The sequence below is a fragment of the Strongylocentrotus purpuratus genome, unplaced genomic scaffold (genome assembly GCF_000002235.5).
Source record: "Strongylocentrotus purpuratus isolate Spur 01 unplaced genomic scaffold, Spur_5.0 spur5_scaffold_12, whole genome shotgun sequence".
In the NCBI taxonomy this organism is placed as follows: Eukaryota; Metazoa; Echinodermata; class Echinoidea; order Camarodonta; family Strongylocentrotidae; genus Strongylocentrotus; species Strongylocentrotus purpuratus.
The window spans coordinates 26,387,198-26,407,578 of NW_022145597.1; the positions used below are offsets into that span (position 1 = coordinate 26,387,198).

The 20,381-nt window shown below is 39.4% G+C and overlaps 1 protein-coding gene across 1 annotated transcript; it reads left to right on the forward strand.

Annotated features, from left to right (window-relative positions):
• Nucleotides 1–1,873: 1,873 nt before the first annotated feature.
• On the forward strand, nucleotides 1,874–20,135 carry LOC575644 (transcription initiation factor TFIID subunit 6). Its single transcript, XM_030982231.1, has 14 exons — nucleotides 1,874–1,997; nucleotides 4,962–5,134; nucleotides 7,563–7,649; nucleotides 8,456–8,609; nucleotides 9,473–9,529; nucleotides 10,442–10,629; nucleotides 11,215–11,280; nucleotides 12,068–12,247; nucleotides 12,889–13,013; nucleotides 13,529–13,661; nucleotides 15,617–15,742; nucleotides 16,383–16,574; nucleotides 17,654–17,857; nucleotides 19,211–20,135. The coding sequence occupies exons 2-14, from the start codon at nucleotides 4,985–4,987 to the stop codon at nucleotides 19,520–19,522; spliced, it is 1,974 nt and encodes a 657-aa protein (XP_030838091.1). The 5' UTR covers nucleotides 1,874–1,997; nucleotides 4,962–4,984; the 3' UTR covers nucleotides 19,523–20,135.
• The last annotated feature ends 246 nt before the right edge of the window (nucleotides 20,136–20,381 follow it).

Sequence of the window (20,381 nt, forward strand, 5' to 3'; positions counted from 1 at the left end):
CCTGCCTCCACATCGAAATCAAGAACTTCATCTCATCATCAGTCCAATGGGAATTGTTCACTTCCATATTAATTAATCTAACAAAACACTCAAATACTACTACTAGACAGATATGGCCAGACGGGAATAACGAAGATTGAATAAAGGATGAGTTAACGGAATTGGAACAAACGGAGCTGAATGAACGGATAACACGCGCGACGATGGAAATGCTATAAATATCACACGGGAAGAACGTGGTTTAAAAGGGCGCGGGTAACAATCCGGAAGTGCCGGAAGTCACGTGCCTAACATCGCGATGTTACAACTGCGAGCGGTTATACTTGCCAAACACGCCAAAACACGCCAAAACACGCCAAAAGATCACACTTCGTTTTGGAATGTTTGGGGCTTGGCATGTCTGCCGGTAAAGCGTAGTTGCCCTTGGTAACATCGCGGCCAGGCTCCGGTTTGGCATTTTTTGGCGTGTTTGGATGACAGTGTAACTGCCCCTTATTTAATGGCTCTTCCCTAGCAACAGGATATGGGGATCCTGACATTCAGCCAAAGGTAACCCCAAATTCAACCAGAGTTAAAAAGTTTTCACCACGTATTCCCCCAGTTAGTCAGCTTTATTTCAGGTACGAAATGTTCGTAGTGTTACCAAGTGACTTGAACTTGTAATTGAATATTGCAAATTCAAACGAATTAGGGAAACGCGCTTGGGTTACCCCCTCAAAGATTATGTTGTTTATGACATTATTTTTTTTGCACTTGCCTCACAAATCTTTCAAATTATGCTCGCTCGCTCCCAACTGCAAGTATGATGCTTAATTGAGCAGTTTCTAGGACCATGTAAAGAGGGGAATATATCACCACTACTATAATCACAATGAATGATATATACCAAATTTAATGTCATAAAACGATTAATGTTCGCTTTAAGGTTTCCTTTGTTACTATATATGGTGCCCCCGCGGCCTTTTTCAAAAAAGTGCCCTTTTATGTTGATCCCAACGTTTCTGCAATCACATGACCATAACTGGTCTTTATAAGCTTGTGTGACGATCGTTATATATGCAAACCTGGATGACTGGATCAGATGAAATATCAAGGAAACTTTCGAGTTCGATCGATATTGTTTGTTATGTTTTGTTACACATGCATGGGCCAACCAAATGTACAGGGGCGGGGGTGCGTCTTCCAAAATTGGCACTTTCTGTAGGGCACCTACAAAGGAAAACATAACAAACATATAGGCCTATATTCTTTTAGACATTGTTATATTATCAATATGATTGAGTTCTTCTCTTTACATGATCCAAAAACACTGTTTAAGCATCATACTTTGCAGTTTGGTATGGTCTGAATATCATTTGCAAGCGAGCAAAAAAGGAAAGACTTGTGAGGTCATGCACAGTGTGAAAAGTTATATTTTATGAAGAGGATAAAAACAATTCCTGATGAGTTTTGAGCACACTCTAATAAAAAAGACTGAAAAGACCTTTGACCCTTTATGAGTAACATACAGTAATGCTTTGGTGCAAATTAAGGGGGGCTTTAAATTAGGGATGCTTATCGGAAAGGAAAACGAAATTTATTTGAAAAGAAAAGGTGCTCGATCGTCTCAAAGTAAAAAGGGCAATTATTAGAGGTCACTTAATTCTCACACCTGAAAAGCTAGGATCGATCGACTCTGACCAGAGATGAAAAAATTGTAATAAAATTATCGAGGTGCAGGGGCATTTATAAAAAGAAACTATATTATTAGAAAGGGAAAGGGCGCACCCCCAAGATAGATAAGCCAACCCTCCCATTTCGCGCAGCTATAGCTAGCCGCTCCCTCCCCCATCCCCCGGCCCCCCCCCCCCCCCACCCACCCTTCATGTAGCGCTAGCCGGTTAGGCTGGTTCAATATCAACGGTGTATTTGTAGTTAAATTTCAACATTTTGCAGTGGATATCAATTTCCTGAAGGTCACTGAACAATGTTAACGACTGTCTTAAAAGTCTTTTAAGGTGAGTGAAAACAGAAATACGATAAATTACACGTATTTTCATCATTTCATGTCCCGAAATCGACCCGCTTTGACAAACATTGTGCAGTGGCAATGCAATGCACATTTATGCCAGTGCAATGCCAATGCTTGAGCTACAGTGCAGTCCCGTGTGTTAGAATCGGTGCAAGTTAGAATTGTTGTGAAAAAAACGAGTGAAATGTTTAATAAACTAGTATAAATGCTTCTTCTACTTTGGATTTTTTGTGAAATAGGGGAACACCCATTCAATATGTGGTGTGAGAAGCTAAGTGCATGATGGATTGATTTTGACTGCATGCTCTTGTCTTTTTAATTTACTTTAGAGTAGGCCTAGCCTAAAGCTAAAGGAGCCGGTTTTCGGCCACTTAAGACAAAATCCTATTTTTTTGGACCCTTTACTTCCTATTTATTATCATTTTTTGTTCAAATCATGAAGCAATTGTTATTATTATTTAAACAAAACAAGAATCCCAGAAAAAAATCATGAATTGCCATGACAATATTCATTTCAATTTTCACTGTTTCGGAGTCAGTTTTCGGCATAGCGTACCAGTTTTCGGCCGCATGTACAAAGTCAATAGGAAGCGCGCGCACGCGCCGTGCGTTTCCGTGCTGATCTATAGCACTAGCGGGCGGAGCAGATATCCCACGCCGGAGCTCTCCGGAGCTCGCCAGGCCGAAAACTAGTACTGCGGTGATCAGATATTGGAATCTGAATTAGACAGAGATATCGTGTGTGCGTCGCGGTGTGCGGCTGCATTGATTTAATACATGCGATGAGATACTTTTGAGCTTGCGACTAGCACAAAATCGGGCTCTAAATCTGAGAAATACTTGAAATAAAGCTCATTTTATGGTACCCATATTTCTTACAGACACGCGTAAGATACTTGATTTTTCAGATTTGGGTAGCGGGTCCGCCGACTACATCGCTAAAATGTGATATTTTAGGATATATTTTCCATTGCAAATGTGGTTCTTCAGTGACACTGGCATGGTATGGTATGTGTGGGATATGTTTTATGCTATTATGCGATGTATTTTAGAGGGATTTTACCTTGCATCCAACCAATCGGCTGAAAACTGGAGCTGGCCGATTACCGGCTCCTTTACTCTAGACTCTACGTCTTTAGTTTTTGATTTTGTTGCCTTGGGCTTGGCATTAGTGCTGTAAGTCAGACGCTATGTTCGTGTTCGGTTCGGTTCGGCAGAGTTCGGCAATTTTTCACCCGAACTTGGTTCGGTTCGGGGTTCGGTAATATAATAGCAAGCAGCGTTATGGGCGGGCCGGCTAGCCGGCCGGGCCCGACCAGCACGGAGGACTTCTGCACACAGCTTCCGACCAGCACGAATTTCACATTCAAAAACTGCTCTAAACGTAATTTGTGAAGAAAAGTACTACTTACATTCGTATTTCCGTCTGGAATCATGTTTTATTTTCAATTTTAAAAGAATCGTGTTTTCAATTTGTCGATAAATGATATTTTTTAAAGATTTTCCGAGACGGTTGTTGTCTAATCATTGCTAATGTTAGAGTCATGAAAAATGCCATCTTGAATAGCAAATCAGGCTCATCAATAACTGTTTTTATAAGTTTTTATTTTCAATAGGAAAAATATAAAATCCCTATTTTTCCTGAATAAATAAATACCATACTTTAATATATATTTATTTCATTATTTATATTGCAAAATTTGTCTGATATTGTTACAATTAAAATATTATTTTTTTGTTGAATGGGCTTGAGCTGAACATGTTTTGATCACGCACATGTATTCTTGTTTATGGCTTGCGATCGCGACGTAGCGTGGTCAGGATTTGGGATTTGAATGGCGCCAGTGAAGTCGCGCCCACCACTGGATAGGCATAAATCACAAAGGCGGAAAATAGGAAAAAGTAAATATAAAATGAGCAATCATGACATGAAAATTAGGTACAAAATGACAAGTTTATTAGCTTGCAAAAACGTTTACATTTTTCTGCCGAACATCCGAACTAAGCCTTTGCTTTCGGTTCGGAAGTGCCATGTTCGGCGAACTTCCGTTCGGTTCGGCGGTTCGGCTACAGCACTACTTGGCATTCAATGAGCTGAACTCCTGAACTGAACTGAACTTATTTGTTTTTTGTGCAACTGGGAACTAACTCTGAATTTGGTAACAAATTACTAAAAAGTCAGTGTTTCTTTACGTGAATGGTAGCCAGAGGTTTGCTTACCTTACACAAGAATCCCAATTACGTACAAAATGACACATTACAAAAAAACATTGATCTCTGTCGAGTCTGTGAGCTCTGAAAAGTGATGGGGGTTTCCCGGGTTTGTGATATTAATCCTAGGCGGACTCCAGCGTTAGTTTAGAGTAAAATGTCATTAACTTGGTGTTCAAAGGCACCCAGTGTGTCACTGAATTTAGCGACACTCCACTTGCTTTTTTACACTAAACCAATTGCTATTTTTGTAAAGTCAACATCAAACTGGCAATGCAAACCAGCCTTTATCTTACACTGCAATGTTACATACATTTAAATAAGGTGGGGATGTTTACCTATCAATGAGCTTTATTTTTTTCCTTCTTTTATTTTTCTTCTAGAAATAAGGTTATTTAAGGAACTATTTCAATATTCTGCAGTCCTTAGAAAATGGTTGCTTATTTCTTTACCATGCTCCCCTCAATAGAGTACTAAAGCTGTGACATCATAAAATCTATTTTTAGAAATTCTCAATTTTCTTCATTTTCCGAAAGAGCATAAAAAATAATGTCCAAATGTCGATAAACCAATTGAATATGTTAAGTATTGGCTGAGATATGACCATCTGAATAAATAGATTTCCTATAGGAACTCAGTGTTATTTTGCTCTGGTTCGTAATGTTATGAATCAAATATGAATAAAAATAAAATAGACTTTTGACGACGTCACACTTCACCACTCTATCTTCTTGTCTAGATTTCTAGATATCTACCGTGATCATGGCTGAAAAGGAGAGAGAGGTCAAGGGTTGCTTGACCCAGGAGTCCATTAAAGTGATTGGCGAGTGTGTGGGCGTGTCCTCTCTAAACGAGGAGGCGGGGACTCTGCTTGCTGATGATGTCACTTTCAGACTGAAGATGATGGTCCAGGTACGAACTCTCATCTCATTCTTCAAATAGTGTGTTATTGCTCATTAAGTCTAATTTCCAGTCTGTCTAAATCCCAGTTTGTCTCATGCTCATATTGTCTACTATCCATATGGTCTAATAATCATGCAATCACAGCCCCGGAAAAACCACAAACAGCCCCCGAAAACAGCTCAAAACCCGATTTCGGGGGCGACATCAAAAAGTGAAATGATCTCAAATCGCCCCTGTAACGATTACGAGTGGCCGCGCGCTCTCTTCTAGCTTCGTATTCATTGTGTGCATTTCTTGGTCCGTGCGCTGAATCTCCGTGTAAAATTGTATACACAAAAATCGGTCGTAAAAAACTCGCTTACCATGTCGCACGCAAGTACGCCAAAACACGTACATTTTCGCAGTTGCGAGATCGAGACGGAGCGTAGGGGTCGAGTTTTTGGCGGTCAATTTTGTTTTGGTAGATCATATTAGCTGAACCTAGACCACTAAACATCGCTAAAACTGCAATCAATTTCCATCACGAATTCACGATTGCCGCAATTTTATAAAGTTTCCATAAATAATAGAGGTATGAAATTAAAGCTTATTTTGTGATTATTCTCGCCATGTTTACGTAATTTTGATAATCATTTTTTCAAGGAAAGAAAATCAGACAAAATCACTGTGACTGACACGCATACAATACAGTGCGGTGTGTGTGATTTGAGCTGAGCTGAGCTGAGGTAGCTCGCTAGCTGAGCTCGAGTCGAAGAGATTTGACACTTTGAAATTGTTATCTGTTGGTTTGCATCATTATTGCCGCGATTTCAATATAGTTTCGTGAATACATGTAGGAGACCTGAGCTTAGAATTAGTAAAAGTATTACTAATGTCTACGTTTTTAAAGGACTGTCTGATTTTCTTGTGAAAATTTTACTTTGAAAAATGATTATCGAAATTCATGGCCAGAAATAATAACAATCTAGGGTCTATTATGTTACAGTTCTTGCATAAAATCAATGCATGAAAACTTAGTTATTGAACTAGAAAAAGGGGTTTCTTTTTTAATAGGCAATTATGAAGCAGGAAGCCCGAAACCTTAGCCTACTAAACAAATCTCAACAAACTGTGGGCCAATCCTTTTATGAATTAATGAAAAAGTAGCCCCAGAAAAAAGAGCCCCCGAAAGTTAAAAAAGGAGCCCCCGAAAATTTCCCAAAAATTTGAAATGGAGCCCCCGAAATGAAAAACTTAATTTTTTGCCTGTGCAATCATAAATAATTATCATCATCAATTGATTAATAGACCTCATGGATGGTAGACAAAAATGAGCATTAGACAAACTGAGAATTAGACTAACTGAGAATTAGACAAACTGAGAATTAGACTAACTGAGAATTAGACTAACTGAGAATTAGACTAACTGAGAATTAGACAAACTGAGAATTAGACAAAATGAGCATTAGACAAAATGAGCATTAGACAAAATGAGCATTAGACAAACTGAGAATTAGACAAACTGAGAATTAGACAAACTGTGAATTAGACAAACTGAGAATTAGACAAACTGAGAATTAGACAAACTGAGAATTAGACAAACTGAGAATTAGACTAACTGGTTATTAGACTAAATGAACAATAGACCAAATTACTAAATTAGTACACTAATTGGAGATTAGACAATATGGAAATCAGACCAAATGATTATTAGACCATGTGGATAGCACACAGGCTTGCTGTAGGCCATATGGGAATAGACCAATTGGGTAGTAGACAAACTGGTTGTAGACCAAGCAACAAGTTGCCTAATAGACCAGTTCACGTTTAGCACATTACTGCAATGACCCCGAATATCCACAGATCTTCAAAACATGAAGAGGTCCCACTTTGTACATTTTGAAATAATCACTCCTACAGCGACAGGGGTGCTACATAAATAGCCTTTGTTTCCCCTTTTCAAAGAATACTTCCACCTGTGTATCATGGAGTGCATAAATGAATAATGATTACGTAACTTTCATGAGCACATTTCCAGTATTTCGTCTCTGTGTATTTCACAATTTGTTCTGCAATGACCTGTATCTGCTCAACTCATGCGCAGACTGCAACCGTGAACTGGCTTATTGCAAGCACCCCCATAAGAAAAAAAAAATCTATCGTTAACATACTTGTCTGATTTTAGTTGATTAATATCAAGCTATCCACAGTTTCAAACATGAAGAGTATATGGCACATTGAAGCACCTCACAGCACATAATCGCAATATTGATTTATAGACTTCAGTTGAATAGCTTTCAAAATGTACAGTATACACTTTCCTTTTGTGACACGAGATAGTCTCTAATTAGTCCTGTATTGTTTTCTTTAAATTGCCCTGACTGTTTCTAATGATGTATGTATACATATCTGTATTAATGAATTTAATGAAACTGTCTTTCTATTTGTTTCATTCCAGGAAGCAGCAAAATTTATGAAGCATGCTAAGAGGGTCAAGCTGTCTACCGCAGATTTTGATCATACCCTGAGAGTTCAAAACATAGAGGTAAGGGAATTCCTCACTGATCAATTTCTAAAGAAGGACTTTTGTTTTAACTCTCAGTATTTAGGATGGATTGCATGAACGGCATGAGAATGAAAATATACAGATTCATCGTGCAGATGATATCAAATTTCAATCTCAAGCAGTAAGGTGTGTTATCTCTCTGCATAATATTAAGGTTAAATCTCAGTGTTCAAGTGCTATGGAACTTCTGGGGTTTGTTGTTATCGTTTCTGCTTGTGTTTTTTTTCTTTTTTCTTCTTTGTTTAACCCTAAAAAGGCCAGGCTATTTGAGGTCGTAATTTTTAGCATGGTGATAGATTTAAGTAAAGTGAATAAGATGGTAATGTTTATTTTCTTTTATGTTTATTTTTTTTTTTTTTTAATGTTTATTTTTATGACAATATGCAATTTCTTTTGGGAAATATACTTACACACGCACATTTGTGAGAAATAGGTCCGCCCATAACAAATATGGTATCAAATTGTGCGGGAGACAGGGAAAAAACTCATGAAATTTCAGCGCCAAAGGTTCAGGGGTTTTGATGCAGCGGCAAAAATTTGACAGGGGGCCGAGGGTTAAGTCATCAGTTTAGTGAGATCTTGAAAGGAAATCTTTCTACCAAATAAAAAAGGGAATTATATTGACTTTTCTACTTTTTTATTTCTTTTTTGTTCTTGGTCATATCTATCTAGGTTTATAATTAAACTTATCATTGTCTTATCACATTCACTCAATGATTTCATTATTTTACCTCACATCTTCTTTGAAATCTGTATTTTTAATGAAATGTGTAATTATTCAACAGTCATTGTACGGCTTTAGCACCGAAGAGCACATTCCATTCCGCTTTGCGAGTGGAGGAGGAAGAGAGCTTCACTTTGTGGAGGAGAAGGAATTAGATCTCTCCGACATCATCAATTCCTCCATGCCTAAAATCCCTCTTGACGTCAGTCTCAAAGGTAAATATGGTTCACCTATTCTCGAAATCAGTGGAATATCCAGGATTTCATTTTTTTGGAGGGGGGGGGGGGGAGGGAACGTAAAGAAATCACAGACAAGTAAAGCAAAAAAATAAAAAAATAAAAGCAAGATGTATTACATTTTTAAGTTGCTATTTTCTGAAGGAGGCGCGATAGCTCAGTCGGTAGAGCAGTGGTCTCGTAATCTGATGACCCGGGTTCGAAACCGAGTCGATGCGCTAGTGCCCTTTGGTAAGGCATTAATCCTCATTACCAGGTCTCTCAGAGAGGATCTAAAGCCGTCAGCCGTCTGGTTGCTTACTTACAAGTATTTATGCTTTCTTAGCAGTCACGTAAAATAACCACCATCATCAATGGGCAATATTCAGAGTCTAATTTATTTTGGTTGGAGCAAATTTTGTTGAGGGTGAGGGGATTCATTTGGTTTGTCACATTGGGTTTGTTTGGTGATAGGGGAGGGGGAGGGGGCTGTCCAATATCACAGCTAGAACTCAAAACTCACTTCCTATATTACTTTTTTTTCTTCATTCATATCGGTTTATTGAGTCAAATTTTCATATTAAAACAGTCAGGAGACTGATACAAACATAGATTACAAAGTTCGAAGATACTTGTGACTGTGAGTAATGTTTGGGATTGTTGAAGAATACATTATTGTTAATTGAATCAATATGCTGGCCATAGTCTTGTGAATTTTTAAAGGTTTAGGAATAAACATTATCTACTTCATGTCTTTTATATTTTACATGTAATCCAAGTTCCCGATGATGATAAAGCCTGAAGTGATGAGATCTCGTTCAGACATGTTTTAATTTGTTATCAATATTTTCTCCCCCTTCCAGCTCATTGGTTAAGCATTGAAGGAACACAACCTGCCATTCCAGAGAATCCACCACCAGGTAAAGAATAACTCCTATATGTTTCTGATAATCGTTCATAATAGTTACATTTTGAGAGCGATATTTTGAACCCAGTGAATCCATATAGTAATATGTATGACAGATTTGTTGGTTAGAAATAATGCCAATGATTGTATAGCACTTGGTGCTACATGTATGTTTCTAACTGTTTTACATGTGATTGTGTTCCTTTCATATTCAAGATTCAAGTTTTATTGTCCATATATTATAAGATATTATCATATTATCAAGAACCTTCAGTCAATTTGAAGGAGGCAGACTTAATCCGAAGAAGAAGACAGACATGTCTTTTCCATCGGTGTTACATGCAATAGAAACATATACAAAATACGGTATTGTGTGCCAAGACCCAGAAGGGCTTTAGCACTGTTTGAGAGTAAATGAGTTTTAGACCTTCCAGGCTCTCAGGCGATGGTTACAAGAAAAATTCATAGTCACGTCACGAATGCATTCATATATATGTCCTTTGACAAGACATTAATCTTCATTTACCACACTCAACCCAGGTGAGGTAAATGGGTACCTGGCAGGAATTAATTCCTTGAAATGCTAGAGCGCCGTAATGGCAGCCATGCTAAAGCTGGGATAAAAATTTCCGTAGCTCTTTGGAAGCGCATAGAGCCGTTTTAATGTGATGTGCACTATACAAGAACCAAATATTATTATTATTATTATTATATAGGTATGTATAGTAGGCTGGAGTACATAACAACACAATTCCCTCTAAGCAAATAAAGAGAAAGTGAGAAAAAGTGAAAAAAAGAGAGAAAGGAGGAGAAAGAGAGAGAGAGAGAGAGAGAGAGAGAGAGAGAGAGAGACAACTTTTGAATCCTAACGTTTGTCTGCCTATCTCTAAATTGCCCCCATCTTTCTTTCCTTCTGTCCATCCAGTCGACACTCACACCCAGAAGGTTGAATCCCAAGACGCTCTGCGCACCAAGAAGCCTACCGCTAAGGCAGAGAAGAAGTCTGGTAAGGGTGATATGGGCAAGACTGCAGCTACTCTCCTCGCCAAGGCTAAAGGCCTCACATCAGATCCCGTCAAACTCAAGGGTGTACTCGTTCACGAGCTCTCTGTGGTATGTAGCTCCTTGAAACTTTGTGATTGCTGTTTTATTTGGATCACATTTATGTGCATTTATTTGGAGAGATTTAGTCAAATATGTCTAGTTAGTGTTGTTAAGAAAGGAAAAAAAGAAGCATCCCCCTTTTCTTATACCGTACTTGATCTCAATGTCTCTTTGCCAAGATGGGTTACGTTTTTTAAATTGGTGAATTTCTAGAGTGGTATTGTGTACTTACAGTTTAGTATACTCCAAAAGTGGTTTGCTAAAACCTTTTTACAGATCTGAGAATCTTGTACTTGAACAAATTTGTACCTTGTTTTGCATCTTTTCTAGATATTTTTTGCTGATTTTTTTTTCTTCTCACTCTTTCTCTCTCTCTCTTTCTCACTCTCTCTCTCTCTCTCTCTCTCTCTCTTGCTCTCTCCCTCCCTTTCTGTATCTCTATCTATCCATCTCTCTCCCTCTTCCTTTCGCTCTCCCTCCCTCCCTCCCATTTTCTCTCTCTCTCTCTCTCTCTTTCTCACTCTCTCTCCTCTATCTCCCCCTCTCCCCTCTCTCTCTCTCTTTCCCTCTCTCTGTCTCTCATTCATCTCACAGGAGCAGCAGCTGTACTACAAGGAGATCACCGAAGCTTGCGTTGGATCCTCAGAAACAAAGAGAGCTGTAAGTCTAACTCCTGAATCATTCTAAAAAATCTGTACTATACTGAGACATCGTATGCTATAAATATTCATCATAACCTAACAGATGGTTATTTAGTTAATCAATCAACTCACTTATTCTGTAATTTACAATCTCTACTGCCGCTAGACTGTATCACCTTTGCCTCAATATCGTTGTTTCTCCTGTCTCGTCTCTCTCTCTCTCTCTCTCTCTCTCTCTCTCTCTCTTTCTATTTCTCTCTTTCATATTATTGTATGACTATGATATATCTCTACTGTAAGACATTTGTTTTTGTGATTTTACTTTGTAAACTCCATGCAATTCAGCCCTTGGGCTGCCATGTGAATCTTATGATAGATGCCATTTTCATTCAATTCAATTCCCTTTAATCACATTACCATACAAATCAGTCAGTGATTCTTAAGCCGCTGCAATCTGAGCGATCAACTATGACAGTATTTTTTTTGGGGGGGGGGGGGGCAAACAGCAGTAGAAATCACTGTTGAAAGATTGAAATTGTTTAATCCTCGATATCAAAGTTGAACAAAATAAGGTATTGAAAACCGAGATTGAGGCATTACAAAACATTTAATAAAAAAGAGAATTTGAAAGTATGCTGCAAATTGGAGCTCTGGTTTTTTTTCTATTTCTATTTTGACATAAAAAGAGGAACCTCGCGTTTACTCCCAAGTTATTAAGTGTCTATCTAACCGTTGATTCAAAGCATTTTCTGTGTAAACATGCAAGTAGTAAATGAATTAAACAATGTGATTCAATTACCTTGCAGGAAGCACTTCACAGTCTAGCAAGTGACCCTGGTCTGTATCAGGTGGTACCAAGATTCAGCATGTTCATAGCGGAAGGGGTAAAGGTCAACGTTGTCCAGAACAACCTGGCTATCCTCATCTATCTCATGCGTATGGTCAAAGCGCTCATGGACAACGTTACGCTATACCTTGAAAAATATGTAAGTGGTTTGAATTCTAGCTGGCTATTCTATTCCTACAAGTACATGATGCCCGAGTCTTAAAGGGGTGTAGCATGATGAGACTACGTGTCTTTCCTGTGGCCTAAGACCGAAGTGTGAAGAGAACTTTGGTCTGTTTCGCGAACGTTAGCGCACGCTGACTGTTAATCAAGTCCTTTCGTTTACGTGCAGTTGTCCAAAAGAAGTCTTAGATGGCGTTAACCAGTATTTGCCATGCTACACCCCCTTTAAGAGATTTTTGTTTGTATACTGGGTCTGACATGAACTGATGTGACTCAGATGCACTAATAAACAGAGCCTGTACAGCAATATCTTCTTGTAAAGTCATGTAGACTTTCTTTTCTTTCTTTCTTCATTGTATTTGTTTGTCATTTTATTCATACAAGGTTGCATTGTCAGTTCCAACCTGCTTTCCACCAGGAAATGTCCATTTTATAAATGATAGGTACATTGTGTATATTTGTGAAGTGCACTCCAGCTGGTGAAGTCATTTTGAGAGGAAAATTTACTTGATAAGTCTCAATTATTTTGAGGCTTTGATTTAACGTGAGTGCATACATCAACTCATTCACAATTGTTAATCATGGATTATTTGCATTCTGTTATTCTCTTTCGAACAGCTTCACGAGCTGATACCAGCCGTGATGACATGTGTAGTAAGCAGACAGCTGAGCCTTAGACCAGATGCTGATAATCATTGGGCCCTGAGGGACTTTGCAGCGAGGCTGATGGCCAGTATGTGCAGGTAAACAAGGATGACCTGACATTTCATCAAGCTTTATTTTGACACAGATATATAGGGTTTGGTTAAGGGCTGCCGTTGGGTCTTAGGTTAAGTTTAGGGGAAGGGTCAGGTACAGGGATGAAGTAAAGAATTAAGTTAGTTTGAGATGTTGGTAGTGGAGTGGAGGGACATTTTCTGGAATGTGTGTCATAGAACCCAAACATGATATCTCTGTCTTTATGCTTTCTTAAATTTTGGTGTTCATTAGGAATATTAAAGGGATTCTATTCCTACCATGATATAAATAACCTTAATATCAAAGACTTCCTGATTGATGAAGAGGTCATTTGAATTCACATCACTGACACATGTATTTCTGCTTTCCATCACAATTTAGACTTATTTTCAACATGTATTTTCAATTTTCAAATGTTCACAATTTAAAGAGTACTTTCAAGCTGCTGATCATGCACTGTGATCATGATATGAGATATAAGTTTGTTGTTAACTGTAATCTCCCTGTTTGGCTTTTGTAGGAAGTTCAGCACAACAACAAACAACATGCAGGCAAGGATCTCCAAGACGTTTGATGAATCTCTGTCCAAGGATAAAGCCCCTCTTGCCACTATCTATGGGGCATTGGTTGGTCTAGCTGAGCTGGGTCCAGAGGTAATGTACTGTAAATGCTGTTATTTTCGTGTGATTAATTTTTCGCGCTGAGCGACCCCAAAACATATTCACAGGTTCCTAAATTCGCATTGCACGCAATTCAGCTCGTTCAAAACACGCATAAGAAGTAATGCTTATATTTTCGCGAGTTCGAAATTCGCGCTAACCGATCTTAGTGCGAAATCCGTGAAAATTAATGTACCGCAAAGATTTTCGCGTTTACAGTAGTCTTCTCAGACTGGTGGTTAAAAAAAATGAAATTGAAACCTATCATAGATTTGAAAGATTTATGGATTTTTTTTTATATGTCTAAAAGATCAAATCTAGAAGTATAAGAATTAGAGTAGATATTAATTGAGCAGTTTATGAATCTATGTATTATTGATAATCATCGTTGTTGTCGCTTTTGTTGTTGTTTTTGTTATCATCATCATGCTCACTATCATCATCACTATCATCATCATCAAGGCTCAAATTAATTTTTTGCCCACGGGGGCTCTTCCAAAAAAAAAGAGCCCCCGTGAGCCTTCTCACGGGGGCGCTTTTAGTGCTGACGGGGGCCCGTATTTTAATACAAATTTCCATTGAATTGGTACCCGTGAAACTCCTTAGTATTTTATCATTATCATTTATCTAAGTCGGTATTTTTCCTCTTAGAAATTTACTTGTTACATAGCTGTTATTGACTTTCATCCCCGTGAGGACATTTTCTCCATTTCTTCCGGTTCTGCACATAATTTCCTCCTCATTATTCGGAGCAACCTTATTTACATTCTTTCTTTACTTTTAGTAATTACCATATCCTTCCAAAACACAGGGGTGGATCAAGCTTTTTGCTAAGGGTGGGGCATCGTCCACGAGCCGCGTAGCGGCGAGGCGATTTTTGTTGTTGCTATTTTGAACCCCCGTAAGTGGTGTTTTCCTGGCATCTACTAACATGCGGATCAGCGCCCACGAGCCGCGGAGCGGCGAGGCGACTTTTTGGTGCTTTTTTGAACCCCCGTTAGTGATGTTTTCCTGGCATCTACTGACATCTACTAATACTGTGTAGATCTGGACACATGATAGCATTTTTCTGTGCACATCACATTTTTCCTTGGCAGCCCAAGGGGGAGGGGGGGGGGGTTAAACCCCCTAAACCGCCTAGATCCGCCCCTGCAACAGCTTATGCCTTCTTCTTCTTCTCAATATTGATTTACTGGTCGGGTTACATTATTTGATGGACTTTAAGAATCACCAGATTTCAGAGGATTCAAACTTTCACAACGAAAAACTTCTCCATTTTTCAGTCCTTGCGCGCGCGCGATTGTCGATCTCCAGCTCTAGCAGATATTGGGCGTCAGCGTGCACACCGGTACTACCAGCGCATAGCAACTGTGCTGACGGCCGCACCGCGAGCTTCCGTTGTTTGTTTCGGGAATACTCCCGGGAATACTCGTAGAGATGGTTGAGAAAGCGCCATCTAAGTTCCATTTCATTGGTTTAAGGTTTGAAAATTAATACTCAATATTGTGTTAAAGTTATATCAGAAAAGATAATCTTAATTTTATAATTCCACGGGGGCGATTTTTAATTTTGCAATCACCCCCGTGAGCAACCTGACGGGGGCGATTATGGAGTTCACGGGGGCGAATCGCCCACCGCCCCGTGTATTTTGAGCGCTGATCATCATCATCATCATCACTATCATCATCATCATCCTCATCATCATCATCATCATTATCACTATCATCGTCATCCTCATCATCATCATCATCATCATCATCATCGTCATCATCATTATCACTATCATCATCACTATCATCATCATCATCGTCATTATCATTATCATCAGCATCATCTTCATCAACAATTTAATCATCATCATCATCATCATCTTCATCTTCATCATCAATATAATCATCAACATCACCATCATCAACGTCGTCTCAATCTCTATATTGTCTCAATCGCAGGTGATGAAGACATTGGTGATTCCTAAAGTGAGGATGTTAGGAGAACGTCTAAGGATCATGACAGAGAGTCTGATCATCAACAACCCTGATAAGATAGCAGCAGACCATCTCAAGCAACTTGTACAGGTGACTTTATCCAACAATTTTGATATCGCGTCTAGAGAAAGAAGTAATAGACATTCTAATAAACCCTTGCTAAGATAGGTGGTAAATCATGACTTCACATTTCTGTATCGTATAACACAGAATACCTGTAGGACCATTCTTGCACGTATTTGCCACTCATTGACAATTTTTTTTTTTAGACATTGCCTTTTTTGTCTGGCAGTTTACCACATCATAGCTGAAAGAGCTGTAACTTTGATATTCTTTTGTATTATAATAGTATGTGAAACAAAGGGCACGTAGAGAATGTTTTTCAAATTGTAATTATTTATTTGTAATATGATATACCTGAATGTTTTGTAATTTTCTTTGTATTGATGATCTACATGTATTTATATTCATAACTTATCAATTTCATTGTACTCAATTTAATAATGTTCATAATCATGTTGGAAATGTAGGTATTATCAATCCAACCCTTTGGTTGCTATGAATAATTAAACAAATATGTAAATTGTTTTCCTTCTTTCTAGAAATGTTCTTGAGCTTTTACTGCATATAACATTTCATGATGTTTTAATTTACAATTTCATCTATATGTATGAAACGGCTTGGTGCTTGTGTTTACATAATGAGTTCCTGATTTCCTTTGATCGTGTAGAAACACTGCGCACCGTACTTGAAGGGAGTGAGAAGCACGCCCGATGTCCTTCATGAATACGAGGAGGAGTTTGGCTATCTGGGTCCTTTCCTCTTCTCCCACGTCACCAAGTTGCGATTCCAACCCAGCACGGTTACAACACAGTGCAGCTCTACTCTGACATCATCGAGACCTATGATCACAATACCTCAGGTAAGTGAACCTAAACAGAGTGCTGACCCCAAACAGAGCGTTCCTGCTAAATATCTTTTTTTGTTGTAAGACAGGTTTAAGAATTTAGCCAATGACAATGACAACCCTGTATTCAATTCACGTGTTTATGCTTTAAGTTTTTCCATCATGCCCAGCTATGCAAGCTGTGTGCAACACTAAGCAAGCTCCATGCAGCTCGCTTGATCCAAGCATCTTGATGCATTTAAAGTGTGGACGCATTGTAGTTCACATACTTTTGTGGCAAGCAAGGATATTGACAGTGAGTACAGCACACTAAGACGCACATTACCTGCATCACCATCATCATTGTTTTCCCCTCGTCGTGGGATTGCCTCAATATCCTGACTAACCTTTCTGTAGATGACTGTCAACTCGTTTACTACTGACTTCTCTAATCCCCATAGGCTTAACTAAGGGAACATCCGGTACCAGTAGGCAATGGGTCTATATAAACTGTGGAGTGTTTCACAAAGACTAAGATCGACTTTAAGTTGGACTTAAAGATGGCAGGCCATTCATGCCACTGTTTGCTCTCAACATTTACTGGCATTGGTCTCTCAAGGACATACAAATTATGGTCAGTAATCTACAGAATTTACATTTTTTATAATTCATTATTGAAGGTAAAAAAAGTATCTAAAGATCATAATGGTGGGAACAAACAGTGGCATGAACAGCCTGCCATAGTAAGTCCAACTTAAAGTCGATATAAGTCTTTGTGAAACGCCCCCCTGATTAACCTTTCAGTAGAAGATTGTCAACCAGTTGACTACTGACTTCTCTAATCCCCATAGGCTTAATACAGGGAACATCCGGTACCAGTAGGCGATGGGTTAACATAAACTGTATGCATACAAATCAGGGGGGTGTTTCACAAAGCTTTTTTCAATGACAAAAGACAAAAATCAGTGACACATCTGCTGGTAACCAATCAGAAGCAAGGATTACAGTAGCTTATAACAAAAAACTGTCATTTGTCACTCATGACATGTTTTGTGAAACATCCCCCAGAGGTTATATTTGGCTTTGACTTTCATCTCTCTCTCTTTGTCTGACAGGGGCGACCTTCCACCATCATTACCTCTGGTAGGTCCCTCTCCTCCTCTGGGTTTAGCCCCAAGACTCCCTCCTCCCTGTACTCCCCCACCGGTACCGGTCTGCAGCGTACCTTCTCCTCATCGGGCTCAGGGTCCACACCATCTAGCCAAACCAAGATTGTCCTGGTCTCTGCCACCGGGTCAGGAAGGAGCTCAGCACAAACTGTAAGTGTGAAGATTTCTAACTTTAAAGAAAAAGTTGAGTTCTGGGAAGAGGTGAACAATAATTTGTGAGCGTTATCATTGTATAATGCAAGTGTGGAAGATTATCAGATAAAATATATTCCCTAAAAAGCATGGCTCTTCAAATGCCTTAATATTCTAAATATGCATATTATACATGCCAACCGTTCCGATTTTAACGGAACTGTTCCGTTTTTGAAGTTTTTATAGCCCTAAAAACGGAACGTTCCGATTTTGGGGAATTTGGCTTTCCATACATAGCATTGATCCGATCGAGTGCTGAACTGGTTGCATTGCGCAAGGTGCGTGCAGCGTGCACTGATATGTACGTACAGTGGCAGCGTGTTGCTGCGCGCCACGTGCACTCTGATATGTGTTTCCGTACGTAACATTTCCGTACGTAAATACTTACGCTGGCAAATCTCGTAAGTATAATTTCTATACGTTTGCATGCGCATATCAGCATGCATGCATTCGCTATCGCGGCTAGCGCACCGTATATGCATAGGGTCCCCATGCAAAGTACGTGTTTCGAGGTACCGTATACTTTGTGATTTGTGATTTGTCTCGGAAGAAAATCTGTCAAAATGAGCGGAACAGCAGCTAGACGAATTCAGAAGTACAAACACGAATACAAGGAACGATTTCCCTTTATTAGAGCAAGCACAAAAGGGGAGAAATATGCATACTGCATTTATTGTCGGCAAGATGTCTTGTTCTGCTGACATTGATTTTGACAACCTCATTTACATGTAGCTCAATGAGTTACAATAATTTTGGATTGTTGACTGTTGTCTGCAAAGTTGAATACCATTATTGCCAGTCTCATTTTATGCATAGATCTATGTCATGTATAATTATTTAAAAAGTAACTAGACTTAAATGCATCACTCTGCATGAGTGGCTAATTAAATCTATGTCTATTATCTGCTCTGCCTCTGCCAAGGATAAATTAAAATGTGGAATTCACTTCAATCACTTTTTTGTTTGGTATGACACAAAAATTACCCATAAACTTGGGTTGAATTTTAGGGGAAATGGTCCCTAAAATAGGCTCAGATTGCACCAGAGAGCATCTGGAAACCCAGAGCTTCCAGGGCCCTAAAGCGGGCCCTGAACCCCGGCTAAAAGGACTTTATGCAGGATTTCACCTTTCTAGGCTGGAAATTTCTTAAAAGAATGCTTAAGTTATGAGAAATCCAAATTTTCTAACTAAAATAGTTGCAATGATGTGCATTTCTAAATCTACAGCTATTTTTGCATTCTGCATGTATTAGTGAAATAATGTTCTGAAAAATTAACAAAGTTTTAAACATTTTTGTTGACATCCTACAGAGTCCAGTTCCGAGTGGTTCCTCCACACCTACACCCAGTGTCTTCAAGCTAAACCCCAAGAGTTTCTCCAAGTCTCTCAGCTCTTCTCTCGCGCCTTCTCTGGCATCGTCTCTCGCATCTTCACTCTCCTCCAGCCAGACTATTGTCATGTCACCCACAGGGACGGTCAAGGCCGAGCGGAAGTCGCCTCCTGCAACGGCCAGTGCTGGAGGAACCAGCAGCACCAATATGCTGATGTCTTTGGCCCAGGCGGCCACGATGCAGACACCCATTAGATCGTCCAGTGGCGAAGACCACACCCAAGGATCGTAGCAGAGTTGACACTGTACAGACATGTAAATGACCAACTGAACAAGAATGTGCTGGAGGAACCAGCAGCACCAATATGTTGATGTCTTTGGCTCAGGCAGCTACGATGCAGACACCTATTAGATCGTCCAGTGGCGAAGACCACACTCATAGCAGAGTCGACACTGTACAGACATGTTAATGATGAACTGAGCTAGAATGTGCCATTCAGTTTTTGTATGCTGCTAGTAACAACCGATGCGTGAGGGAGTAGTAGTACTAATATGCCATCGTATTGGGCATGCTACCATGTCTTTGGTCCAGGCTGATACGATGCAGATGCCCATGACTGGGCGTTGTGGCGTACTGTACGCCTGTAATCCAGCTAACAATGGAAGTTATAAACTGATTCAGCCGGGGACGCAGGTTCGAAACTGAGTCACATCTTTCTGATGGTGACGTTTAAAGGTTGGTCCCCAGACGGAAACAATCAAATCTGATTGATACACGTCTGTAAAACCCAAATACATACACACCCATTAGATTGTCCAGTGGCGAAGTCCACACTCTAGGCTCATAGTAGCTATGAAAGTTGTTAGTTATTTAGATCCTGAACTGACACAACTGAACAATTGTACTATTCAAATGTTCATGGTGGTAGCAACATCCTTTCACCACCTGCAACCACCAGTGCTGGAAGAACCAGTAGTACCAATATGCTATTGGCTCACGCTGCTGTGACCATGCAGACGTGTCTAAGCTAAGACCTCTCTCAAGGCTCCTACCAGCAACAAAACATTTAGATCCTGGGGGGTGTTTCACAAAGATCCTAAGTTGAACTTATCTCTCAGTTAGACTTAACAATTATGGAAAGCCATTGGCA